This window comes from Serinus canaria, chromosome 1A (assembly GCF_022539315.1).
Source record: "Serinus canaria isolate serCan28SL12 chromosome 1A, serCan2020, whole genome shotgun sequence".
NCBI lineage: Eukaryota > Metazoa > Chordata > Aves > Passeriformes > Fringillidae > Serinus > Serinus canaria.
The window spans coordinates 36161549-36189199 of record NC_066314.1 but is presented as its reverse complement, the minus strand read 5'-3'; the positions used below and the strand labels follow the sequence as shown (position 1 = coordinate 36189199).

The window sequence follows — 27651 nt, the reverse complement described above, 5'->3', positions numbered from 1 at the left end:
TTCGCAGGAGCGATGGGGCGTTGCGCTTCCCCGCTCCGCCGGGGAGCACCTTGCGCAGCTCCGGTGCGAGGCCTGGCTCGGATTGGCCCCTCCGCGCTGCTGTAGCGGCCGCCCCGCGGCGCGGCCGGGGCGGGCACCGTGGAGACGGTGCGGGGGTGCGGGGCTGAGCCGCTCCGCCAGCCGTGCGCCCTGGGATCGCTCCGGTGAGACACAGCCCCTGCCCGCCGGGGTCCCGCGCCTCTCCTGGGAAAATGCATCATTTCCGTGGAGCTGCTGAGCTCATAATGATTATTCCGCCTTTTGTGGCATTGGTGTTTGATACGAGTAGTCTCAGCCTGTGCAGCATTAAGTACAACCACGCTTTCTGCGCCCCCAGGTGGGAGGATGCTCCGTTCCGGGAGAGCCTCCTGGCCGTGCGCGGGCATTCCCGTGATGTTGCCAAGGGGTAACAAATTAATAATACCGGAATGAGAATGTATTAATAAGTATAAGGGAAAGAGAGAGTTAAGCTTGAGGCAAAAAAAAAAAAAAAAAAAAAAAAAAAAAAAAAAAAAAATTGATTAAGCATTGGTAATAAAAGGCTGAAATTAAGAGGCTGTGAGAAAGAGAAACCAACAGCATTTCATAGTTTGCTGAAGACAATACCAAAATTCCTTCTAAGGCAGTAACTTTTTTTTCCCGCCCAAAAGTACTTGGATGAAATAATACATGTTTTTGTTAATAGTATTCTGTTTTTCAGTGTTTTTCTGAAAGCTGCCAGCCATTGAATTTGGATGGATTTGGAAGTTAAAGGAGTTGCTGCATCCCCTCGAAGAAAGGCTGAGCTGTCAATGAGGGGGAAGAAATATCAGGTAGTCAATGGAAGGCTTCTGATTATTTTTCTTCCTTACTTTGACATTTTAAAAATATTTTAATCATACTTCACAAGGTTCTTAGTTTGAGGTTAAAATCCATTCTGTCGAGAAGACACCTTTTAAAGAATCTATTTTTGTCAGAAGGGGATGGTTTAGTATGACAGCTTCTCAAATGAAGGTGAGAAATTCCAATTTAAACAGCTATCCAAGAATCACTGCTACTCTGAGTACTTAATTGGAATGTGGGGGATTTAAGAATGAACTAGTACTTGCAGTTAAAAGCAACAGAGGCTTGAACATGTACTGTGTGTGCTGTCTCCAGCCGTTGGTGAAACTGGCAACAGGCGTCTTTGTGGGTTTTTTTTGCAAGACAGCAATAAATTAAAGCAGCCCCCAAAATATAATTTGAAAAGACATGATTTTAGGTTGACATGAAAAATGAATCTCAGTGCTCTGTGTTCAGTATGGAGGGAAATGACATTTTCCAGGTATTCCTAATAGTCTACACTTTAGGATAGGGTAGGTGTGCAACCCTCACAGGTTCACTGTAGTAGAAACTTTAGAACCAGCTTTTGATAGTCCCTATGAATATGATCTTGCATCCTGAGGGCCATTATTTTCCTTACTGCTAAGGTAAATATTAATATTGTTAGTAACAGTTGATTTTTCTCACAGATACTATGTACTTTATGTCCATGAATGAAAGTTAATTGCTAATCCTCCCTCAGCCCCCAAGCACCCATTTTACTTCCTTATTTGTTGCATGACCCCATTAGGAATTCTTGGAGTTTGACTGCCAAGTTGCTGGTCTTCTTTTCAGTTTGATTTGGAATGAAAAAAGACCTTTTGTAAACATTAATACATCCATGGTATAATGTTAATTTTTTATATATAATATATAAATATTATATATAATGTTATAGTGTGATTTTTGAACATTAAATACCTTGGACAAAAAGAACATTTGAGACATTTAGTATAGGTTGTAAAAGAAAAGAAGTGTCATATTTTCCTCTAATCTCTCATCCCTTTTATCTTTCTTTCTTGTGCAACTAAGTGTCCAAATTTAGACTCTCTATTCCACGTGATTTTTAGTGGTTTGCAAAAGTAAATCTTAAATTAAAGTTATGTGCTTCACCCCAGAGTTCACAATGGTTTTTGTTTGCTTTCTTCCTGATTAGTTGACTTCTAGAAAAGGAATTATATTAAGGCTTTAACGTCTAGAATTAGCTGTGTTCTTTGCCTCACCACAGTTAAAATAGTACAGAAAAAAGAGAATTGTGGGATGTAATGCCTTGTTTTTGATGCCTTGGTGGTCTTAGGTAGGTGACCACAGGGTGGCGCTTCTCATTACGTGCGGAGAGCTCTCAAACCGGGTACCCGGGCTCGTTCTGGAGTCACTAGAGGGTAGTGTTGCCGAACTTCTGCTTCGGGAGCAGCTACAAGGCTGGATGGCAAGAAAGGAGTTACAGTTTTGTGCTCGCTCTCACATCGTGAAGGATGTTCGAGCACTGCTGGAAATAGGATTCTGCTCAGTTTAGGCTGTGATGCTGAGATTTATGAGCTGAGAAGTGTGAAAACAAAAACGCTAGCCCTGGTTCTGAGCTTTCCCAAACAATTTTTTTTTTCAGACTGGCGAGCCAGTTAGGTGAATTTTTACTTGGTGCTTGCCCCAGGCAGCCTTCCCTAGGGATTTGCTGCTAGCTGTTTTCAAAAGCCTATAGGGGGATAGTTGATGCTTTAGCTCGAGTCTCTTTTCCTGCTATGTTCTTGCTCAGTTGAGTTTGGAGATCTGTATGGTATTCAGCCTTGCAAAATAAATAAAGTGAACTGCCTAATCATCATCAGGACTGCTATGGTAAAGCTGAGATGAAACAGTTACACCAAATATCAGGGGTTCTTAGGGGTCTGAGCTAGCTCCTTGTGAGCCAGCTGTCAGTCTTGTGGTTTTGGTTTAAGGGTTGGTTCCCAACCATCAAGAACCATGTGACCTAAAGCCTTGTGAGCAGTGATGGTACAAAGCCTCAGCACACATTGTTTTTAATGTATTATTAATAGCTGATGTGGATGCTGTCTAGATTCTTAATGGCTGGAAGTCTTACTGTCATGATGAATATTCAGTCTGCTAGTCTCATGATATGTAAGAATTAGATTTCAATGAGAAGTTTTTGGTTTTTTTCCCCCTTGTTAGTAGTGTCTTAGTCAAGTATGTTGGACAGATAATTTAAGCCTCTAATTTTAAATATTTAAGGAGAAATTGAAAAGGGAGAACTATGTATTTTTGTCTGGATCCCGTAGATATGTAATAATGGGTCATTCTTTCAGGGTTGGAGATCAAATAGACAGGCTACACACAGTCCTCGCCCACCAGAATAAGTCTGCTTCTATTTCTGATCAGCTTGTTTAATTGTGTGTATTATTAACACAATGCATTTCCATTTATAGTGATGTGCAAATTAGTGTTCCATGAAATTTATCATCATAGGTTTGTTTTCTCTGATTTATATTTGGAGTAGAATATTTGATGTATTCTTTCTTTGGAATTAAGTTGATTTATGTTTGGCTGAGTGGAGGTTTAATTACAGAGTGGGTAAAGATGGAAGAGACCACATTGAGTCTAACCCACTGGTCCATCTGGTCCAACCTCCCTGCTCAAGCAGGGTCATCCCAGAGCACGTTGTTCAGGATTGCATCCAGATGGTTTTTGAGTATTTCCAGTGAGGGAGCCTGCACAACCTCTCTGAGCAACCTGTTCCAGTGCTCAGTCACCTGTGGTTAGGAAGATTTTTTGGGTGGAACTTCCTGTGCATCAGTTTCTGCCCTTTGCCTCTTTGTCCTATTGCTGGGCACCACCAAGAAGAACCTGGCTCCATCCTCTTAAGAGTGTCACTCAGATCTACATATTTACATTGTTTTTCTTGAATATTTTTAATGTGTCTGCAAAGGGAGAAAAATGGTATTTTAACTGTTGACTGCTTTTACAAGTATTACAGTAAAAAATACAGAGAAACTGTTGTGAAGTATTGTTACAAGCAATGGGAAATTTTGTTTGTGCTTTTAAAATTTAAAACCTTATAATTACTTTGGCACATAAGGAATATCTACCTTCCAAGGACCATGATTGATAGTTTATCCAGTTTTGTTTACTGAAATGAATAAGAGCCAAGGTATGTAATTATTTTATAAGTGTCTGTGACTATGACCTTTGATTCTTCCAACCAAAGTCAAAACATTCCAATTGTCTGTCATTATCTAATAAAAAAAGACTGAAAGATAAGGAACTCTCTTATTCCAAGAAGATAAAACAGAGTTGCTTGCAAATATTGGTGGTAAAATATAAAAAAAAAGTGTTCATGGTGCTCTGCAATATACCTGGAGTAAAGGCAGAAGGTACAGAGATGCTTTGATGAATTGGAGATGTTTTCATTTCTTTAAGCAGATCAAAATACGTTGTCTTTTCCTGTGTTAATCCCCTATGGAAAGTTCAGAAGATTTGCATCTCAATTAGCAATTGCTTCCCTGTTGTCTCTCTGTTGACTGATGATAGAGGAATGTTGACTCGCATGGGCTGTGGAAGACAAGAGTAAGGCACCCCTCATTTATGGTCACATTTCAGTAGCTCCTGTCAGGGAGTGAAGAGAAGCCAATGTGGGAGTAAAGAAGGATCCTTTTCAGCTGCCAGGGTACTCTGCTGCTGGGGAAGAGAAGCTCTGTGGCCACTTGCTGAGCTGAAGAAGGGGATAATGGTGATTTGCTGAGTAGGCCATGTCCAGTTGCATGGCAATTTTTGTGAAAGACATAATAATAACTAATAGGCAGTGCTTTTATTGTAGTTAAAAAATAAGGGGATGTATTCCTTTTAAATTGTTTTAACTCCCTGCAGGGTGCCATGCCTAGATCTAGGAAGGCTGGGAGATTCTGATGAAGAGGTAATTGTAAATTAATTTTGTCTCAAAAAGTTTTTAGAATTCACATTTTTCAGGAATTTATAAAAGTATCACTCTGAATATAAAACAATTGTGATTGCTTGTCCTTTTTTTCCTGTGATTTTAGGACGGGGACTCTTGAATACAGGACACTGGAAGTTCTTCTCATAGGTGCCAGCTAGATTCATCTTCAGAGTGGAGAATGTCATTACAGACTCCATATGCACAGCATCAATATGTCAGTCTGTCACTGCAAATATCTTTATAAGATACCCCTTTAGCAGTAATTTAGAAAAGCATGCATATATTTTTTTTATGTAAGTTCTTTTTTTTTTCTTTTGGTTAAGCTCATATCTCCAAGTGCTGTTAGTCCAAAATATTTTTAGCAAAGTCCTTTTACTGAGATTCTTTAGAATATTTAGAAAAAAAAAATATTACATAGCTCAGCTCTTTGTCACTTGATGCACTTATATTTTTGTTGTACTTATTTTTTAAGAGCTATATTCACAGTAGAAATAACAAAGATTAGTGGTAGTAAGTGTATGATTGAAGACAAAATCAGTGTTTACAAACACTAAGTATTATTTCTATGGAGCAGTAGTTACTTCTGGTCAAAACAAAACTTTTGGAGTTACTTGGAGCCATTTAATGTTTTTTTTTTTCCTTAGGGCTGTTTTCTTTAAAACAGAACTGTGACATAAACTTTGCAATTGTGTCTAATTTGTTGATGCTCTTTTTATTGTTAAGATTTCCTCATCATGTTAGCTTTCCACCCCTGGATGACTAAGAAACTTAATCACCACTAGTCTTAGGTGCTTTTTAAAGAAAATCAGGAGCCCAGATGCTAATATTCTGATTTAGAGTACAGTGCAACATTGTTCAGGATCAATATCCACTGTAAAAGTTTTTAGAGTTAATTTAATTACTCAGTTATTACACTTCCCTGAACTCAGGAAAAGAGTTCTTTAGAATTCTTATATCTGAATTAAGCATGAACAAAATAAATGTAACAATTTTTTATTTGATCATAATACATCTTCTTTCATGCTTTCCTTTACATAGATGTCTAGAAAATTGTGTCAGAACAAAATGGAGGTAAAGAAGTTGAAAAAATACAAACTGACAAAAAGTCTTATCAGTTCAGTACTATGGTATATGGTCTGAAAATCTAATATGTTATAATTTCTTTTATGTGACGGGAACTAGCTTAGTGGAGAAACTATTAAAAATACACTGATTGAAAGTCCATTATTTCAAAAATATTTAACTGATGTAAACCTAAGAAATATCCAAATAAGTGTTTAAAAAACCCCAGGATTTTAACTAGAAGGAAATCCAATTCTAAATTAATTTGTACAGAACTGCAGATTGGCTGGAGTTCAAGGTGAATCTGCCCAGATCACTATTTTGTATGTTTCCCTGTATAACCAAATGGTTTCCTTACTTGAAAAACAATTTCATTTAAGTAGAAACTGAAATGGTAGGTGGATTTTTTGTCTTTTTAAAATAAAGTACTAAGCATATACTTCTTTTTAGAATATGTGCTTAACAGAGGCATTCATATATGTCTCAAGATGTTACTGTAAACATGCAACTACTGATAGGTTATTTTCCTTTCTACTGCCTTGTAAATGTGCAAACATGCTTCAGTTGTTTTGGCCTTTTTGGGTCTGGATGCTTATGCTTACACTGGTTGACCATTTTTTTAAACAAAGTTCCTATGTATAACTCTGTAAAGCTGCAGGAGTGCTAGTAGAAGGTAGGTGGGGCATTGGTTCTCTGGGTCTTTCTCCCTTTTCTGCTTTCCTTTATCTCTTGTTGCTTCCTTTCTGCCTTCATTATCTCTTAAATACTGAGTGCTCAAAGTATTGGAATGTATCTTTCTGTTTGCTTGCCCTTTCTCTTTCTGTCTCTCTTTCTCCCTCCCCTCTTTCTGTCTCCCTTCTCCCTCTTCCTCTCCCTTTTTTGCCTGACTTGCTCCCCATCTTCTTTTTTCTGGAGAAGATTTTTAAGCTGTTTTAAAATATTTTAATGTATTCCTCTGAGAGGCCTTTACTTCTGCATTTCTTGCTTCTGGGGCTCTGACCAAGCTTTCCCTGAGCCAGATAGACTCCAGCTTCTTCAGTAACTGTGTGAGTAAATCTTCCTAAAATAGGTCACATTTGGAAGAAAAATTTAAATATACTCTTATAATTCAGGAATTAACCAGGGAAGGGATGTGAATCCTCTTTTGAAGGAGAAAGTGGGCTCTTCAAAAACATAAATCTTTTTGGATTTTGAGAAATGGTTTTCTAGAGCAGGACTGTAACACTGTTGTTGCAAGATGAGTTGCAAGTATTGAGTAGAAATGCTAGAGAAGGCCACCTTACTTTTTTTTTTTTGTTAGCACTGAAGGAATATAACTTAAATATTGAAGGTGTTAGTTACTCATGGAGACAGAAGAGAATGAATCTTGGACTTCTGTCATTGCTGCCCTTTCTACTGATGCCAGCCTCTGTTGTGCAGAGCCCTGAAATGGGTGTAAGGTTAGAAAGGTACTCAGCTGTGCAGCTGATGTTGTTCTAAGGAACAGTGTCCCAGTTCTCATCGGCCATACAAGAGTATTAGAGCTTCTGACCAAAAAACATCCATCCATCTCTTTTCAGCCATCCAAAAAGCAAATGTCAGAATTTCCATTTTAGAGATGTTATGAGGCAGAACCACTGAATCTGATTTCTTTCTTTAAAAGTAATGTAAAACCATGTGAGTGTGTATGTTTTAGATTTGAAAATGGTAGAATTTGAAGAACTCAAAATTAGGCTGGAATGTGTAGTCCTGTTTGCATTTTTTCTTAATTTGAAGCATCATGTCAAGAAGTTTCAGACATTTATACTGGATAGGAACTATCCTAGTATATAGAATGTGAACTATGCTTTTCACATTCAATAGACAGAAGCTTTTAAGTTGATTACTCCTTGCTTTAACATTCTGTTTGGGAGCAGAAGACAAGACCAGAAAACCTGCCATCCCTCAGAGACAGATCCAAGCTGAAGCACGGTCAGTATGAAGGAGGTACAAAGGAAGAATCTAAGCAGCATCCTCAGAGAATTGCAGAAAAGAAAAAAGACCACCTCCAGTATCCAGACACTTCCATAAAGGTAGCTGGCAAATTAGAAATTTCATTTTTAAATAGCAAATGTACATCACTATTTAATTACACTGTTTGGAAAAAGGTTTGCACATGTATGTAATTAATTTCATGTTTTTATTGTAAAGAAATAAAAACATGTAACTTAAACATCTAATGCTGAGGAGGAAATAAACTGTAGGAAGGTTGTTTCTGTTGTTGCAGAGAGAGAAACTGAAGTGCTCTGAGAATTTATGTATGGTTGTGTTCTCTGGTAAAGAAGGTAACACTGGCCTTCCTGTTGCACCTCTAGCCTGAGTCAGAAGATCAGCATGATTGATAAGGGACAGCTTAAAGCCTATAAGAAGAGGAGAGACAGCAGAAAGATCTTGGTAAAGTGTTATTTCCAAAACCAGAAATTCATTCCAGCTTTTTTATTTTTTAAATCTAGAAGTACTTTAATTACTATTCTGTAAATTGGGACTTAAAAAAGGAGAAATGAAAGATTTAACCTGTTCCTTAGAGAACTATTAACACTGAAAATGCAAAGGAATGTGGGGTTAAAATAATGAAAGATATTATCTGTACTTTTTGCTTTGATGTGGTATAAGATTCAGTACAGCTGGACTGCAAGCTGTACTAATTTTGCCACGTTTCTTTTGTGTTTTCAAATTAAGGTGGAAAGAAGCATAGATCAGTGGAGAGAAACTGGAAAACAAAGGGGTGAAGAAACTCAACTTTCATCTTGTTTGGAAGAGATAGTGGAGGAAAGTGGTTGAACAGGGAAAGATGCATCATTGTAGATGTGAGGAAGCAGGAAATCTAAGTAAGCAACAGCTGTGAGAACTGGTTGAGTGCTAGATTCTGCTGAGGGTGGATGGCCATTTAAAAGCCTTAATAGAAAGTTAAGTATGCAAATGTTGATAGAACATATTGTGCTCATTGCTTTTCAGAGAAAAGGTTTGTGATGAATAACAATGAGTTTACTGAATTTACTTTCTCAGCATTCAGTAGAATGAAAAGGGAAGGTTTTTCAAAATAAAGATTGTTTCACGTATTGTAGATATCTTTAAAAGAGCTTTCTCTTCAAGTTGTGCTTCTAGTGATCAGATAAAGTAAAATCTGAAAAAAACCTATTAAAAGCATAATAGTATTTTTGAGATTTTAATAAACATTCTGTGAATAAGAGGTGAATGAGAAAAAAGTTGAGGTATTTTGTGGTTTAGTTTTATGTTTAGTGATAGGTAAGATTTTCTGTTCTGGAGATTTGTTATAGTTTGGTGTTTTGTTTTGTTTGTTTTTTTTCTTTTCTAATGATTCCACTCTAATGTAGTGGTCTGATACCCATATCATCTGTTTTTCAAGGAGTTCTTCCTTTATATGCACTTCTGCAAGCCCATCAAAAGGATATTTACAGGAGGAGCCAAGTTATCTGAAAATGAAGAAATAGATGGCAAATGTATGCTGGGAGAGAAAAAGCAGGACTGGATTTTTTCTTTTTTTGGTGATATTGGGTTCCAGAAAAATGCTTGCTAAGCACTAGAAGCATGTGTGTTAATTCTTCTCACAGATTTTAATATAATGTCTATCAGAACAGGTTTTTTGTGTTAGATATTATCACTGCCTGATTAGATGAATAAATAAAAATATTTCAATACACTTGTTTTGCTTGATTAGTGGAACTTGTAACAATTTCTCTTTTCTGTAAAGAAGGTGCTCATAGAGGAGATCGCTAAAAATGTTTCTGTCAGAACTTCCTGTATCCTTTTTTTTCATATTGTCCATGTAGGAAATATTTCTGTAATACTCTGGGACTGGTTTACAAGTCTGTTAGAACCAGTAGCATGATTTGGCTTTTCCCTGTCTAGGCTATATTTAACTTCTTCACTGGTCACAAAGCAGTATCTCTACAGTGAGCTTTGGGCTTTATATCCAACAGCAAATCCTCTGCTTTCACTTGGCTGTTTCTGTGCAGAACAGAAAAAGGATGAGTTCTTCTCTTCTCAGAGATACTAAAGTCTGCTATCTCTGACTTGCTGCTGTTTTTTCACAAAGCTTGTAGGAACACAGTATTTTTGAGATTTTTAACATTTATTATTTATTTCAGTATAAATGAAAAGTGGTAAGTATGCAAAAGATACAAATCTTGCTCTCTAGTCTTTCCTTGTAAGTTCAGTTTCTGTAGAAAACTAGGCTTAAAAAAATTCTCTTTTAGTTAACATGAAGTGGCAGAAGTAGACACTTTAAAAAGTAAAGAAGAAAGTAGTATTTTTAAATAAATTGTTGAGGAAAACGTGTGGGGTTTTTAGTTTGTTTTTATTACAATTCATTAAATTTGAGTTATAAAAAGAATGTATTTTTGTGTTGGGTACACAGCTTGAAGATGGAGAAGATTTTGTAACCCTTGATAAGAAAGCTCTCCTGCAACAATGCTATACAAACAAACCTTGTAATATGCAGCACAACATAAGGAAAACAGAAGCTGTAAGTATCTGGACTGGTATTGTGCTGCTAACCACCTAGATGTGGAGAATGGCTTCCCAGATGTTCAACAGAAATTATGCCTTTGGAGATTGAGTCTAGTATTGCACCCATTGAAATCATGTGAGTCTAATTGCACCCATTGAAATCATGTGAGTTTAAACATTTCTTTCAATGGGAGCTGAACTGAGCAATCAGGTGAGCATATTTAAATCTTATCTGCAATGCTTGTATTTTATGCAGTAATCTATATAAATGAGAAATGATGAGTAATATATACAGATACATTCATACAACTAAGAATAACGGAGGTAGTTGAGTGAACCTAAACATAATGTAACATTCAGTGTTAGAAGCTGGACTTTGATGATTCCTGTGCATCTCTACCTTCTCAGGATATTCTATGATTCTATGATTTCCTCTGATCTGTAGCTTTAAGCTGGGCCTGTATTCAATGGTCCATGGATTCCATAATTCCACCAGCTAGTATTAGATTAAGTCAGCAGCAGCTTTGGCTGTGTCTTCAAGCTCTAGGGATGGAGCTTCTTCAGTGTCTCTAAGCAACACCTTCTTGTGATATGCTATTCTCTGTGTGAGGAAGTTCTTCCTGTTGTCCACACCAATTCTCCCAAGGCTCAGTGTGTAACCTTTGCCTCCTGTTACACTGTTGGCTTCTGTCAAAAAAGTTTGGCTCTCTTTTCTTTGTAACTTCTCTTCAGAATTCCTGACAGCTGCTGGTTCTGCAAACTAAACAAACCCAAGCTCCCTTCGCTGCTCCTTTCAATTGCTTTTGCTCTGGTCTGAAGCCCTGAAGTCTGGAAACCACCATGGACTCAGCAGCATTCAGAGAAGGGAATTAAAACTTTCCTTGCCTGGATGTACCCAATACGCTTCTTTAATTTATTACATAGAAGTGAATTTTACTCTTTTTGGGACTGAACAATAGGAGTCTTGCCCATCTGAGGCCAGGCCTTGAATTTAGGATCATTTACAGGGATGAAGAACCTTGATTTGATATTGCATGATTCAGTATCTGCATATGCAGAGTGATGGCTTTTATTACTGGTTTTTGAAGGGATTGCTGAAAAGGGTTATGCATTCTAACTTTCTCATGGAGTAATAAGCCATGAGAAATGTTATGATTTTTCAAAGTAAATAGTAATTTTAATTAATTTTATTTGCTCGTCACTATGCATTGAATTTTGCATCATTGCAACCATTTATTTGATTTCTAGTCTTGTTGAAATGAATGCAGATATTGCTCTACTGAGGTCACTGTTAATTTTCATGACAAGAAAATCTTTTGAGGAAGTACTTAAGCTTTTATTTTTAGAATAAATTAAAAAATCTATACTAGTGGCTAAGATAATGGAAAAAAGTCTTGAAGCATCTCTAGAGTAACTGCTTAATGCTAAAGCAAGTACAGTGAAAGCCCTGAGAAAGGGAGCAGTGCAGAACTACAAAATAGAAGATATTCTGTAGCTGCCATGCTTTAAAATAAAGCCAGGAGGTGTCTGAGAAAGTTGTTACTGAAGCCCTTCAGAACCCTTTTGTTATTCATTAGCACTCATGGTCAGCACAGGCTCACTCACTCACTCACTCACTCACTCATTTGAGGACCATCTCAGGCTCTCCTAAGTCCAGCTTCTGGTAGAATACTGGAAAAAACTGGCAGCAGTGACTTCATGTATATTAATTTCATTTTGTATACGTTGCCTTAATTGTTGGCATTTCATTTTATCTACTTGAAAATTTTGCTCAAGAATACACAAGGTTAACATGTCCTTTTACTGTAATAATTACAAAAAAGTCAAATGTTAAAGTAGAACTCCTCTTGATTTTTCTGTAATTCGGGATGAAAGTTTGCTAGTGGGGTTCTGCAGGGCTCCATCTTAGGCCCTGTGCTCTTCAACATCTTCATAAATAATTGGACACAGGACTGGAAGGGATACTGAACAAGTTCACATATGATACAAAAGCTGTAGGGAGCTGCTGACTCCCTCGAAGGCAGGGAGGCCCTGCAGAGAGACCTCGACAAATCAGAGGGCTGGGCAGTCACCAACCACATGAAGTTCAACGAGGGAAAGTGATGAATTCTGTACCTGGGACAGGACAGCCCTGGATGTAAGGACAGCCTTAGGGGAATGAGTTGCTGGAGAGCAGTGCCATGGAAAGGGACCTGGGGATCCTGGTCGATGGAAAGTTGAACATAAGTCAGCAGTGCCCTGGCAGCCAGGAGGCCAACCCTGTCCTGGGGGACATCAGGCACAGCATCACAGCTGGACAAGGGAGGGATTGTCCTGCTCTGCTCTGCACTGCGTCAGCCTCACCTCGAGTGCTGGGGGCAGGTCTGGGTGCCACAATATCAAAAAGACATGAAGTTATTAGAGAGGGTCCAAAGGAGGGCAACAAAGATGGTGAAGGGTCTTGAGGGGAAGCCTCATGAGGAGCAGATGATCTCCTCACTTGTTGTGTTCAGCTTGGAGGAGACTGAGGGGAGACCTCAGTGTGGTCTTCAACATCCTCATGAGGGGAAGAGGAGCGTCAGGTACCAATCTCTTCACTCTTATGACCAGTGACAGGACTCGAGGGAATGGCCTGAAGTTGTGTCAGGGGAGGTTTAGGCTGGGTCTCACGAAAAGGTTCTTCACCCAGAGGGTGGCTGGGCACCAGAACAGGCTCCCCAGGGAAGTGGTCACAGCACCAAGTCTGACAGAGTTCAAGAAGTGTTTGGACAATGCTCTTGGGTACATGGTGTGGTTCAGGGATGGTCCTGTGTGGTGCCAGGAGCTGGACTCGGTGTTCTTTGTAGGTCCTTTCCAGTTCAGTTTGTTCTGTGACTTTGTGATTCATAGCCCACTGCCAATGGATGTCACATATAACCTCTGGAGAAGGTTGATTTCCTCTGAATATTCATATTTAGGGAACAACAGTAACTACTTTTGCAGTGAGAGCTGCTACAAATTCAATGTTTGCCTCTGCCCTCCTCATTTTTGTTATTTCATAGCAGAGCTTTTTTCTAAGAGCAGAATGGAAGATGTTTCATGAAAGATTACATTCAGAGACCTAATTCAATTGAAATTTAAGGTGTAAGGTTTTCTTTGTTTGGTTTTTTAAAAATCAGATTCTTTTTGGCATTCAAACTGGTTTGGCTCTATAAACTGAGTCCATGGAATATGTTATAAACAAATACTGTCCTGTACTATCACCATAATATAGTCCTCCTTTAAATCATTCTTTTTAATACATCTATTGCAACAGTTAATGGGTAAAGAATCAGTAACCCAGAATAAAGCACCGGGTAGTTTTGCACCTGGCAGGTGCAAAAATGAAACATGAAATTAAATGAAAAAGCATCCTACCTCTTACAAATCTGAAATCTAAGGCTTAAAATCACTTTGGAATAACCAACAGCTGGTCTGGTGTTGCATTAGTTATTTGGGTTTTTTTGATTTGGCTTTTTTTTTTTTTTTGACTAGTGCCAAAAAAATCTTCACAATCTTCTTTATTTGAAGATTGTGAATTCTACCCATAACATGTGTGTGGAATTAGGAGTTATCTCTTATAGGTACCTGGGAACTTTTCAGTTCTTCATCCACACAAAGACTAGATCTCTCTAGAATTTACTTTGCACACAAGACCAATTAGAAAAATATCTTAATTCTTTAGTTTTAAAATATCTAAAAAAGAAAGGTTGCATAACCCCCTTCAGTGACAATAATCTCTATATTCTCATATATAAAATTATTTTTTTGGAATAGAAGGCAAAATAAATGCAGTAAAAAAATTCAGGAATGTGGAAGATTAAGAGAGGTGTGGAGGCCTGGTTATTCCTGGTGGCCTCCATACTATCCTGGGCCATCCTCTTGTGCTTTGGTTTCTCTCGGTGTAACAGGTTATGATCAACACCTGCACACTTTACAGTGAATAGCACAAGGTTACTCTAATAAAAATAATAAGAAGATCATTTTAATCCCTTTTCCCCTTTAGGATGATATTTTCTGAAAGGTTTTTCAGATTGACCTGTCTCAGTAGAAAATTATTGTGGTATGCAGGAAAGAAAAATCTTGCAACTGAGATTAAGTCTTAAAAGAATTTTTTTGACTAATTATTGCTGGAGGTAAAGTTTTATTCTCGTAGTTGGAATCTGTGTCCCCTGAAAAACCTGGAATAATGTGAGTTTCCTCAGGCTCTATTGCACTTACAGAATGTATTAGAGACAATACAGAAATAAGGATTTTGTCTGTAAACATAAATACTGGAATTCTCATATTTATTACAGCTAATATGCATAGACAAATTGAGTGTGTAGCAGAGAATATTATATGTCTATTATTAATGCAAATAGACTATTAAAATGTAAAAAAATATTAATTATGGCATGGGTAAGTTTGTGACCTCTGAATGCTGTCTTAAAGGGTAACTTATTATTTGAAGTGCCTCCTATTGTATATTTCACTTGTTCTCAGCCAGTTTTTCATTGCAGGGGGATGTTGCTGCAGAGAGGAGAAAACAGGCTGTTGTAGAACAAGTTATGGTGGATCAATTATGTAGGTAAATGAATTTATAATGTAAAATTTCAATTTTCCCTTAGATCTGTTAGTGTTTGGCTTTTGTTGCTTAAGAGGTGTTTTGATCTTCTTGTTCCACGTCTTATGAAGTCTTATGTAGTAGTATTATTTGCAAAAATTCTTTAAGCGAAAGGCTTTTTAATGCAACTTAAAATATCAGAAGTGCCATGTGTATGTTATTTTTTTTCTGGAAATAATTCCTAATTTTATGCTTGAACTTATTTAAGATCTGTACAATAGCACTAGCTCTTGAAAATAACCCTCTTGCACCTCAAGAAAATACATCATGCCTGATCTTATAAATTGCACATCCTCAATATTTATTGTCCTTTCTAAAAATCTTAGCTTTATTAATATTTATTAATCTTTCATTAATACTGGTGGAACAGCACCTCTCAGGCATAGAGTATTATACCAGCTCTGGGCATGGAGGAAAAAAGGCACTATTATAAATTGAGTTGGTCCAGGTTGTACAGTGAGATCTCCTGCCTTCATTGCTATCCCTTTAGCTTCAAGAAAACATTGCTTCTGTGCAGAAAGATCCCTCTATTTTAAGCATGCTTTAATAATTCAGGGCTTTATGCAAGCTGTCTGGTTATGACAATATAAGAAGATGCAAGCTAGTTTAATATAGCTTCATGTTACTTTATACTTGCAAAAAATTATCTGTGGGTATGTCTAAATTATTTTGCATTCTGTGCATAGTTTACAGACTCTGGAGTCATCTGCACTGGTGTTCTAGCCCATCAAATACTAAGATTTTGAGGCTGAAATGTTGTTGCACTTCACCATTTTAGTTTTCATTTGTTTCTGTTACAGAGGCAGTTTAAATGACCTATATTGTTTGAAAGTCTATTAACCCTTTTACACTATTTAAAAGCTGACATGACAAGAAGGTTGCCTGAGGGAAACAAGACTGTCATGAAACACAATGATAAATCCTTTTTTTAATCCTCAGGATTAAAATTATGGAACTATACAGAGTTGAAACCCCCAGTTTTCAGATATGTGCTTGGCTTGTGTCATATCCCTTTAAAGATTATTAGAGAAGTGATCTTAAAAATATGCTGGTTATGTTGAAGTGTTTTAGAACTACTGAACAGCTTTGTGCATCTTGGATCATGGATGCCCATTCTGTGTTTATCCTCCTTCTGCTGCTTTGCCTCATTTTTTCCATGTCTTCCTTCTCCTACTCTGAACCCTTCTGTTGATAATGTCAAAACAATATTCAGTAGTGCTGCAGCTGCATCAGAATGAAGTTTTAATTTAAAAAATCTCTCTGTTTATGTTCCAAATATAACTCTGCCAGTACTTCTAAACAAATTGGAATCAGATATCAGGATGTTAATCGGAAAAGATTAGTTCAAAACTGTTGCATGAATAAAAGCTGTTTAAGGAAATACAAAGGTATTTCGAATATTTTTTTAGTAGAGCAAATCTTGCAATTAAATCAGTGTAACTGATGTGTACAAAGATGTATCTGTATAGATCAGAGAGCAAGTTTAGAAGACTATAATAGCCATGCAAAATTATTTCTTCCCTTCTGATAACCATTTCCATAGCATAACAAGCATCTCATTTATTTTTAAAGGTTCTCTTCTTTTGTTTACTTGTTGAACTGATACAGAGAATATCAAAATGTTCAAAACCCAGTTAATCTCTTCCTTTTTGCTTGTTGGGACTTGGAGATCCTCTCAGCTGTGTAGTTAGCACTTTGAGGGAGGAAGTGCCAATGTTTTTTGTTGGATGACAGATTGGATGGGGCTCTGAGCAGCCTGGTCTAGTGAAAGGTGTCCTGCCCACAGCATGGGGTTGGAACTAGATGATCTCTAAGGTCCCTTCCAACCTAGGCTACTCTGTGATTCGGAGGTGATGTCACTGGCCATCACCAGTGCACTGCCAGAATATTATTGCATATGTTTGATTTTGTGAAACAGACTTAAGAATTTGTAAAAATTAGGCCCACAAATTTATGCAAGCTTAATGGATCACTCCAAGATTGTATTACTGTATTATTCTTGGGTGTTTTCTTTCCTGTATAAAAATATGTAAGACCTGAAATCCAGCCATACTAACAGTCAGAGGGTTTCTCCCTGCTCTTTGTGGTCAGAGCTGTTATAAGTGATCAAGAGCAGTCCACACGTTCTGATGTTTGCAAGGAAGCTCAAGGACTTCTGGGAGTTGGCATGGCACCAATGCATTTTAGAAAAAGGACCCTCCATGAAACAAAGTAAGTTTATAAAAATAAATTTTTTGCTATGTATTTTTTTTTAGCTCTGTGAATTCTATTTGTTTTTCCAGGTGTTCTGTTTTTGGCTTGGATCCACCAACTTCATATGAGGCTTTTTTTGTAGCTTTTCTGTGATTGTTATTGCCTAATGAGAAAACAGGGATCTTTTTATGTGAATTCTCTGTGAATTATGATTGATTCACAGAATTTTTAAAAACTGGGAGAACATTGTTAAGCTTATGTTGATATTATTCATCACAAGGACTTGCCAGCCTTTTCCAAGTGGTTGGATGCTTGCAATCCTTTTAGAGATTCCTATTCTCAGGTGCATAAATTGCATAAATATGCATCTGTAAATGCTAATGTAGATCTTCACAATAATCATACTTTTCTTTCATGTTTTGATTTCTGCTGCAATAATTAACCCTATTGGCATTTAAATGACATTCCTGGACTGTCAGCATTGAACTACTTGCTCCAAGGACTTAAAAAAAAAACCTGAGGAAACACTGTGATCCATAAAATTAAAAGAATCTGCCAGTATGAGTTTTGTTCTGTTTTTCTCAACATTCAGGCAAGATTTTCTGCTTTGTGCATTTTAACATCCCACTCTTAAGTCTTTCTCATTAAATGTCATCTTTGTATATTTAAAAAAAGGAAAAAAAGACAAAAATAACAGTCTCAATTTCTTACATCCATCAGCTAGAGAAATCTTCATTTCTGGAACTAGTAATAGGACCAATATAAAATATTTATGTGGGTAAAAATGCCCCCACCTGGATATTTTTGCAAGAGAATGCATTGGTTCACGGAAGTGTGGTGGGTGGTGGAGGTAAAGGCTAATTCTTTATGTAAGTGCATGTAAACAAAATTTCCCATTCATATCTATGTTCTCTGTGAATGTACTCTCATATTACATAATAACAGAACACTTTACAGCTCTGAGTTGCTTTCCAATTCAGCTACAAAGGATTATCTCCTCAGCCAGTTGCCAAGGATACTGTACTTCATGGTTTTTGCTGTTTGAAAATGGTTGAGTTTTATGTAACAATTATCTGGGAGCATATAGGTATCATTAACATGCTGTATTATTTTCACAGAATAAGGACCAAATCAGGACTAACTGAGAACATGCTCTCCAACAAGCTACGCTTTGACAGTAGGATTATATCGAGGTAATCACAAATTTTGTGAAGCTTTTCAATGCTCTGAATTTGTGAATGAGGATTACTCTCTTGAACAGATTAATTGCACTGAATATTTCTGCTCCCTGTGTTGAAGGAAAAGAGTATGTGTGGGTGTCCTTGTGTAGTACAAATTTTGACGTGGCTAATGGATAGTGGCTTTACAGTCCCACTGTACAATGTTAAGTTCTGTAAGCAGTGTTATGTTGCCATCATACCCATAGCTCTATTCAGGACAGTTACCACAGGGGCTGTGTAAAATAGTTGTTTAAAATTATTTTAGCCTTATCTTAGATGTGACAACTACTGTTAGTAGTAGTGGCTTTGCAACTTGTTCATAGCTCCTTATGTATTAAATTTTAGAACGTTCTGATTTGAGCAGTGGTAGCATAAACATATTTTTCAGTTTTGAAAGTGATGCTTTTCTGCAGCTGTGAGCTGTATACTTGTTAGACACAGCTGAATATTCAGCAACATACTTTCATATACCTCAATGAATGCAGTAGTCCTGGTGTATGTAATCCTTTAGTTAATCAGTGAAAATTATATTGGCATACTAAAACATGAAGCCTTGAGAGGTGTTTTAGCATTATGGAGAATGGAATATTGAATTAAAATACGTGACCGAATCCACAACTTGAATTTCATGGTAGGTTAGAGAAAATAGTCGAAGAGCTCTTTAAAAAAATCAGTTGTACAGCATGCAACATTGGAAAAAAATGGATACTGAGAGCAGCCTTGAGAAGAACTTGGGGGTGCTGGTGGATGAGAAGCTCATCATGATCTGGCAGTGTGTGCTTGCACCCAGGAAACCAACCATGTCCTGGGCTGCACCAAAAGAAACATGGCCAGCAGAGCAAGGGAGGGGATTTGCCTCTCTGCTTCTGTCCTGTCAGACTGCATCTGCAGTGCTCTGTCCATCTCTGGGGTCCCCAGTGTGAGAAGGACCTGTTGGAGTGACCCACAGGAAGGTCACAAAGATATTCAGAGGGATGCAGCACCTCTCTTAGGAAGACAGGTTGAGAGAGTTGAATTGTCCAGTCAGGAGAAGGGAAGGCTCCAGGGAGACCCTCTTGCCTTAGACCCTTCCAGTGCCTACAGAAGGCTGCAGGGAAGTTGGAGAAGGTATTTTTTTAAAGGGTATGTAGTAATAGGACATGGGGGAATGACTTCAAACTAAAAGCAGGCAGGTTTTGATGAGATATTAGGAAGAAATTCTTTACTGTGAGGGTGGTGAGGCAGTGGAACAGGTTGCACAGAGAAGCTGTGGATGCTCTGTGCCTGCAAGCATTCAAGGCCAGACTGGATAGAGCTCTGAGCAGAGTGGTCTAGTGAAAGGTGTCCCAGCCCATGCCAGGGGTTTTGGAACTAAAGAATCTTTAAGATCCCTTCCAATTCAAAACATTCTGATTCCAAAATAAATGTTACTTATGTTTGGGTTGAATTGGATTTATATAGATGAAAAATATAAAGGTGCTTTTCAATTTTCCTTCTAGAAATGGTCATGATGCTTGTAGGGAGTTGGTTGGATTTTTTTTTTTTTTGTGTGTGTGTGTGACAAATCCCTGACTGTGTATGAATTTTGACAGTTTGGAAAAAACAGGTAAGATTAATTACTTTTTAAAAAGGTTTTAGAAAGCATATTTCACCATATCCAACAAGCTTAAATAAATATAATTGTTTTAGTACCAGTTTTGAATTATTTCACAGGACAAATGCCTTGCCTTTGATTCAGAAGAGAGTTTCTCATCATTAGCGTGGACAAAGAAAGGGAAAAGCTTATGATCTTAGTGACTTCAATGTTGTAAGTATTCTTCTGCTGAATGTAATACTATTTCTTTGGAGGTAATATTTGGATATTTTAATTGTAAATTGTGATCCAGCCTTCCAGAAAGGCCAAAAGTCTTCCCCTTAAGAGACATTTTTGAATTAAAGATTTTCAGAAGTCTGGATCGTTTTGTTGTCCCACGTTTTTAGAGGTTCCAAATTTAGTTTTCAGATTAAGCTGTACTTTGCAGTTCTCCCCCTAGAGGGCACAAGACTGCTGACAGTGTGGACCTTTTTGGACGAAGCGATCCACTCGGGAAGGAGAGTCCTGAAGTAGACCGAAGTACTTGTTGAAAGTAAATAATCTTTGCAAGGTCTGCTGGCATTTTTAACTCGAAGCAATGACTAAATATTTTTTAAACATTAAGAAATTGCAGAGTAATTATTTTTAACCTACAGTTTGAAATGTAAACAGTTGTTTAGAGCAAGTGTATGAAACGATGTTAAGCTTTGTCTACCAGCTAATCTGATGGCTGGTTAAAAATCATATTGCACCTTCTGTACTGCTTTACCTCTGTACTGGATAAAGTGTTCACGGTTTATAAATACTTGAGCAACTTTTCAAGTACAGACTGTCTTCACCAAATTCTTCAAATGCTCCTGCAAATCTGAAGTTTGGAGGAAAAACCATTGTGAGAAATGTAGAAAGTTAGTTTTTAGTGTGTTTTGTCTAATCACATGCCTATCCTAACTGCTTACACACCACCTAAGAATTTCAAAGATTAAATAGATGAGCTTATGATATGGAAGATAAAGCTATTTTTGGGATTTTCATGTTTTATTGTCATGTGTATTTTTCCAGCCTGTGGATGGAAGTGTGTTCTGAATAAAGATGCATCATTAAGTCATCCAGAAAATGTACTGCACTGAGTTCAGTACCTCTTTGGAATGATGCTGTGCCTGTAAATCTCCATATCTGCTCTCCTGCTTTCTGGACTGACATTAAGACATGCAGATCTCTCAAAGTTCAAGTGGTTAAGACCCTTGCATAGTAACAGTGGCCCTGTCTCCTCCTTCTAAATTCATGAGTTTTGCAGACTTTATAAACCAAGCCTGCACAGCTATTAGTAGTTAGAGCTACTGCATTTTTTTATTAGTCTCAGCATTCTTTGCTTTTAGTTTGCTGCTTTTCTTAATTTCCCCTTCCCCTCTATATATGAAATACACAACCAATTTTTAAATCATTGTGTGCTTTACCAACAGTGAGCCAATCTGACTTTCCGAAGTGTCGATCATAACCTCCCAGAAAGTGTTAAGCAGAATCCTTTCTTCACCCTTCGTGTGATAAGTATTGATGAAGCAGCTATGGATTATCTAAAGTAAGTGCTGATAACTGTTTTTCAAACTCCCTTTTCTTCCTTAAGCAAAAAAAAATATATTTTTAGCTCCTAATATCTTATTGCTTGTACTGCTAATAGCAGAATCCATGTTTAGGCTGTTGTTAGGAGAAATTAGTAATTGATATTAGAAGATTTTGTGTAGTTCAGTAAATTCCTAGAATGGTAAAGAGTAATTCCAAAGAAAGAATTGGAATGTGAATCTTTTCTTTTGCTTTGAGGTCACATATTTTTATATACAATCAAATCATATACCTCCTTTGTTTCAGTTTGTGCACATTGCGTCTTGTCTTGTCAACAGGCACCACTGAGCAGAGCCTGTCTCAGTTTTCTTTACCCCTTTCTTTCAGGTATCCATACTACTTGAGGGTGAGACCCCTCAAGGCTTCTATTCTCCAGGCTAAACAATTCCAGCTCTCCCAGGCTCTCCTCATATATCTTATACTTTCATGCCTTCCTGATTAGGAAGAGAATAATTTTAATCTCAATTAAGTATGCTCAGTATCTAAAGATGACTTTGTTAGCAGAACTTGACCATTATTTTCTTTCTGCAAGTGTTTAGACACATGAAGCTTGTTCTCAGATATGGTAATATTCACTTAAAGTCCCTTTAGACTGAAAGCTTTGCAAAGGAGCCATAGTAAGCTAACAGTGCATAGAACAGTAAATTCAAATTTAATTGGTTCTAGAACTGAATAGTTGTATCATGCTTAGTGCTAATTGTTCCCTCTCGGCAAGGTTTCAGTGAAATAAAACACAATACAGTTTAATTTCAGCTAGTTTATGTAAGACATTTTACATCTCAGAAGCCTATCATTCAAGTAAAGCAGCTTTTTCTATCATTTGTGGCCAATCTTATGCCTGTGAAATTTGGAGTTGAACCAATGTTATCTCTGAATAGAAGAACCATAAAGAAGAGCTGCTCAATGGGTTGTAATTTTGGATTTTTTACTACCTGTGGTGGAATAGATTATTTCCTTTTTTATACTCTCTCTGTATTCGTTCAATTAGTGACTAAGTTTCAGTGTATCTTTTTCTTCTGTATGAGGATGTTGTTGAGCTCTCTATTCTCTGGTGCCTAAGTTTTGAATTAAGTCCTCTTACTTTCATTAGTATACTGACAGAAAATCCTCTTCAGCTACAGTCCAAAAGGTCTACTGCAGGTTCCCAGGAGCAGCTATGCCCTTCTGTCACAAACCATGAATCTTTTGGTGTTCATATGTTCTAGAGGGAGTACGTTGTCCTCTGCAGGTTGTTGGTGACTTTCCAGTTTAGGTGATCTGATGCAGGAAAGCTTTTAGGGACTTCATAATGGAAGGTGCCCAAAGTAGAGAAGAAAAGTCCTACTAGATAGGAGAGAGATAAGTCTTTGGCTTCAAAAAGCAGAAGGAGTATGTCATGGCTAAACACTGGTGAACAAGCAGCTCAGAACTGACAGTAATGATTTTCCATTTTTAAAAATATTCTGATTAAAATAACTGCAGGACTTTGTTGGTTTGCTTTGGGTATTTTTCTTCCAGTAGGTTCTTCCACACTATTTTTTAACAATCTTTATAGTAATTTCTGATGAAGGCTTGCTGGAAGCCCTTCTCAGAAGGGAACTTAGCAGAAAAAACTCCACAAAATTTAATCATAATTTCTAGATATACTTTTGATCTACACCTTTGCTATTTGTGCTCTAAAGAGAGATTTGAAAAGTATTACATGTTGTTTTCCTGTCTGTGATTAAATATAGTTGCTTTAACAAACTCTTCCAGTGGTATGAGATTGGAATTGAACTAAACTTCTGGAGATTTTATGCATGGGGGAATTATCCATGGTTAATGAATTAGTAGAGGCAATTCCAATTAATATTGTTAGAAGAGAACTTCTGCATATCTGCAAGGACTTTTGTGAGTGCCCTCTCAAATTCAAGCAATTGGATATTGTGTTCACAAGGGTAGTATATGAATTACATATAAAACTGAGTATATTGGCATTTTTTACTACATCTGTTTTGAATATAGAAATATTATGTGTAATTTTACCAATCAACAATAATTTTGACTTCTTTAGAGCTTCCTCTGTGGAACTCAAGGAAGAGTGCTCCAGGCAAGTGGTTGATGACAGCGAAGTTTTCAAGAAGATTCAAGGTTTGTATCTACCAGAACCCATTCCATTTAAGTTTCTCCATCTTTGTAGAATAAAGAAGCAACTCTGTATCTCATAATAGATTTTTTGTATTTTTCTGAAGTAGTTGTTCCGAAGTTGCTTTAAATATTAAATTGTGGCCTGTGATCAGTTCTCACAGAAGTGGGCAGTTTTGCAGTCTGAAAATATTGAGGGCAATAGCCATTTTTTCTTTCCTTATGTGGTCTCTTTGAAAAAAATTTGTTAGATATTGCTTGTTAAACATAATTTATATAGATTTTCACTCAAATGTTAAATAACTGATGATTTCCTTTGGACTGGCATTTTTTTCAAAGACAAGGGAGCCTGAATGCATGGGTATGTCTTTCTAACCAGCAACATCATATGTAGACGGGGTGTTCTTTACTTCTGTATTGTCTCCATAGCAAGTGGGCAACTTCAGGTAAATGTTGTGTCCTTTTTTTCTCTAAATCCTCAGGTATATTCAGAGAAACACTAAGTAAAAGAGGAGTTTGGGTTATAACAGGCTTAGGAAAGTATTTCCGACAAATAGACAAGAACAGAAATGGTTTTCTCTCTCAGGCAACCTTGAAAAAGCTCTAAAATTATTCCATTTGGAAATGCCTGAAGAGGTGAGTCTAGCTGAAACTGTAACTGTGGGTATTATCTTTCTTAATTTATGGAATTTCTTCTTTTCTTTGCTTAAATCTATAATTTAATACTTGGGTTGTGCATGTTTTCTTTTGGTGTTTTTTCCCCTTATGATGTGTTGGCATTTCTGCACTCAGTTCTGTGTAAAGTTCTTAAAAAAAATACATAGGTATTTTGAAACATGCAATCTTTTTTTACATTATGACATGAAGAAGTAGTGTGATTGCAACCCATTTTTTCCCTTTAGATTTAAAAAAAATAATTTAGTTTATGCTGTTTACTTAGTTTTTTTCCTTTGTTTTATATATTATGTTGTAAAAGTAACTCACAGCTATCAGAACTGTGAATAATGTGAATTATGGTCATCAGTGACAGCTGATGACAAGCGTTATTTTAACAAATCTTTGAGTGAGTAAGGACCCAGAAGTTTGGTGGGTTTTGTGAGAATATTGTAATTTCCCATTATAGCAATTGTTCTATTTCAGCATATAGTGAAGAACTTTGGCAAAATATTTTTAAATTGAAGGACTTTGAAACCTTATGGCTTATTCTTGATGATAGCAAGAATGATAAGGTCAACTATGGAGAATTTACCCATGCCATATTTGGAGCAATGAATGAATATAGGAAAACATTTGTAAGAAAAGTAAGTTTTATTGTAGATATTTTGCAGTCTAACTTTGGAGCTAGTCACTCCTCATATTCTAGTTGTTGGGTTTTATTGTTATTTTTCTTAAGTTCTGTACCTGAAGTTTCAGATCAGTTTATCAACAGAAAGGTAAATTAGTGGACTGCATGCTGTTCCATTGTTAAATTAGATAATTTTAAATTCTAGAATTAATTCCTTTATTATTTTGAGTTTTCATCCATATGTGCTGTTCTTATAGTTCAGTCCCATGTATAAAGTGTCTGGCACCCTAAGATGATCTCTTCCAGAAGCCTGTTTTTTTCTTATTCTGGCAAATGACAAATTTTGGCAAATCTACATCTGCAGACTCTCTTCCTGCAGTGCCTGAAATAGGATGCAGTAATACTTGTCTCCTTTGAGACCAACAGTAAGAGTCATCATATTTGTGAGACATGTTATACGTGAAATGCCACTTGTTATTTGTCTATAATGTAGTGTGGAGCTGTTTGCAGTATCAGACACTGATCACAAACCAGCCAAAGGAGAAGCTACTGGATATCAAGATCAAGAAAAATGACATATATTTTCATGCTTTCAATCATGGAGGATCTGACTCTCCTAGCCTTATGTGTGGAGCATGTGTATTTGAGTAAACTGAAATGCAAATGAAGCTGCTGTTAGCAGTGCTGGAGAGGCTGTGGGGAGGCTTCTGCCAGAATGATGTGGAATCTTAATAATTGGAGGAGGCAGAAGGGAAGCAGCTGAACTTCTGATTCTAATGATGAGCAAGAAATTAGGGAGAGAAGACAATTTTTTTGTGTTTACCAGGGGACACACATTTGATGTGAAAGCTGCTGAAGTAAAATAATCATGAAATTGCATAATCTAGAAGGATTTTCTAGTATCTGGTGCCTTAAACAAAATAGGTAAATTGACATCATCCATTGTACAAGATCTAAAAGTATGTGGTAGGTAGTTAAATGTATTTATAGAATTGATCTTTTTATCTTTCCACTTGTTTTTTTTTCTCCTGAGATGCTAATATGAAACTCTTTTTTCCCCTATAGGCTTATATGAAACTAGATTTCAGCAAAACTGGGAGTGTGCCTGTGGTAGATGTCAGAAAATGTTACTGTGCAAAGAAACATCCTGTAGTATTGGCAGGTAATTCAGATGAACAAAAAAGCAAAAATCTGTACCTATGGAAATCATCTTGTTAGCAGAGAGAGCAGACCCAGAAACTGGTTGGAAATAAGAACTGTTTTCATATTTACTTAGACTTGAGCTGTTAAAGGGGAAATTCTTAATCTGAATTGAGTCTCTCCAAACATAAGTAGTAAAGAAGTTCATATACACAATTTTAATACTTGCCCTTTATCAAGCTGCTCATACTGCCTGTATGCAGGGTACTTCTTTTCCCTACCTCTGTAAGCAGTGATTTCACAGCTTTCATCTGTAAGTTATCAGTGGCAAATATGATATTAATATCTTTGACTTAGTAGGATACTCTCATTTTCACATTACTGTTTTCCATCAAAGTGTGCAAGAATTCTAACTGACATGGAATGTACTCAGCACTTAAATAATTTATTCAGAAGAAACTTAATTTATTTCTAGGGCAGATTTGTCTTCCTGTACAGAGGAAATGCTGGTTTCTTCATTATTTTTTCAGGATTCTCAAAAATGTTTAAAGTCTGCTGTTGAAAAAATAGGAACTTAAATACTTGTATGTCTGTTTTAGAAAACAATACCTCCATGTACCAAACTAGTCACTGTGAAAGTCTCCATGATGTCATGGGCCTTTCTTTTTTACCTGTAGAAGAGAGGGTTTTTTTAATATTGCCAGTGATTTTAATGGTAACACAAGAAGTCACATGGGGGTATAGGGATACAAGATATGATTTTTTTTTTTACCAATGCTGTAATGCCATATTTTTTGTACTATTTTTTCCTCAATGAAAAAAACTCATCTCGAGTATTATCTTTATAAAAGTGCTAGGACAAAGATGTAAATTGCAGAACACTTTCCAAATGCCAATTTCCATCCTAAAGTTTTCCAGAACTTTGGAGTTTTATTACAGTAAATATACACTTTCTTACAAGATAAATTCAGAATTTTAGTTTACAAATGCATGATGCAGCTCTTGCAGTCATTTGAAGAAAAAGATTTTCCTGTTCTCATAATTCATTGCAATTGGCTGATCCCATATTTTCTGTTGATACTTAATTCTATCATGCTATTAAAGTAAGGTAATTTCTACAGATGGTAATAAGTGAACCAATGACAATTCTGAAATCAGAATATTGAATTTTTTTCATGAAAAATATATTTGCAAACTAAAATTTGAAAGTTTCTTGCCTGAAGTATATTAAATACTACATATTCACTCTTCTTTAAAATGTATTTAATAGAAAAATATACTTTCACAGGCAAAACTGCAGAAGAAGAAGAAATTAAATCATCATTTCTAGAAGCATTAGGAGAGTCCTGCAGCAACTCTGATGAAGTGTCCTATTCTGAGTTTGAAGATTACTATGAAGGATTAAGTTTTGGATTTGTGGGTGATGATGATTTTGTTAATATCTTAAGGAATTCATAGGGAATTTAGAGTGGAAGATGACAAAAAGAAGAAGGGACACTTTCTAAACAAGGAGTGACTAAGTAAGAGAGGCTTTAATCTTGATGGGTGTTACTTTATAATTAGTGTCTTAAACTGATATCAGGG

At 36.7% G+C, this 27651-nt stretch overlaps 1 protein-coding gene across 1 annotated transcript; it reads left to right on the top strand.

Moving 5' to 3' along the window:
• The first annotated feature begins 125 nt into the window (after positions 1–125).
• Positions 126–27651, top strand: CAPS2 (calcyphosine 2). The gene is given in 20 exon segments (XM_050984005.1): positions 126–203; positions 740–851; positions 3180–3226; positions 4738–4783; positions 4908–5025; positions 7742–7917; positions 10227–10370; positions 14854–14921; positions 17049–17168; positions 18269–18343; positions 19849–19900; positions 19903–19955; positions 20063–20156; positions 21383–21498; positions 23572–23648; positions 24125–24238; positions 24241–24278; positions 24824–24943; positions 25993–26089; positions 27356–27651. Coding segments are annotated over 19 exon segments (1803 nt in total). The 5' UTR covers positions 126–203; positions 740–773; the 3' UTR covers positions 27526–27651.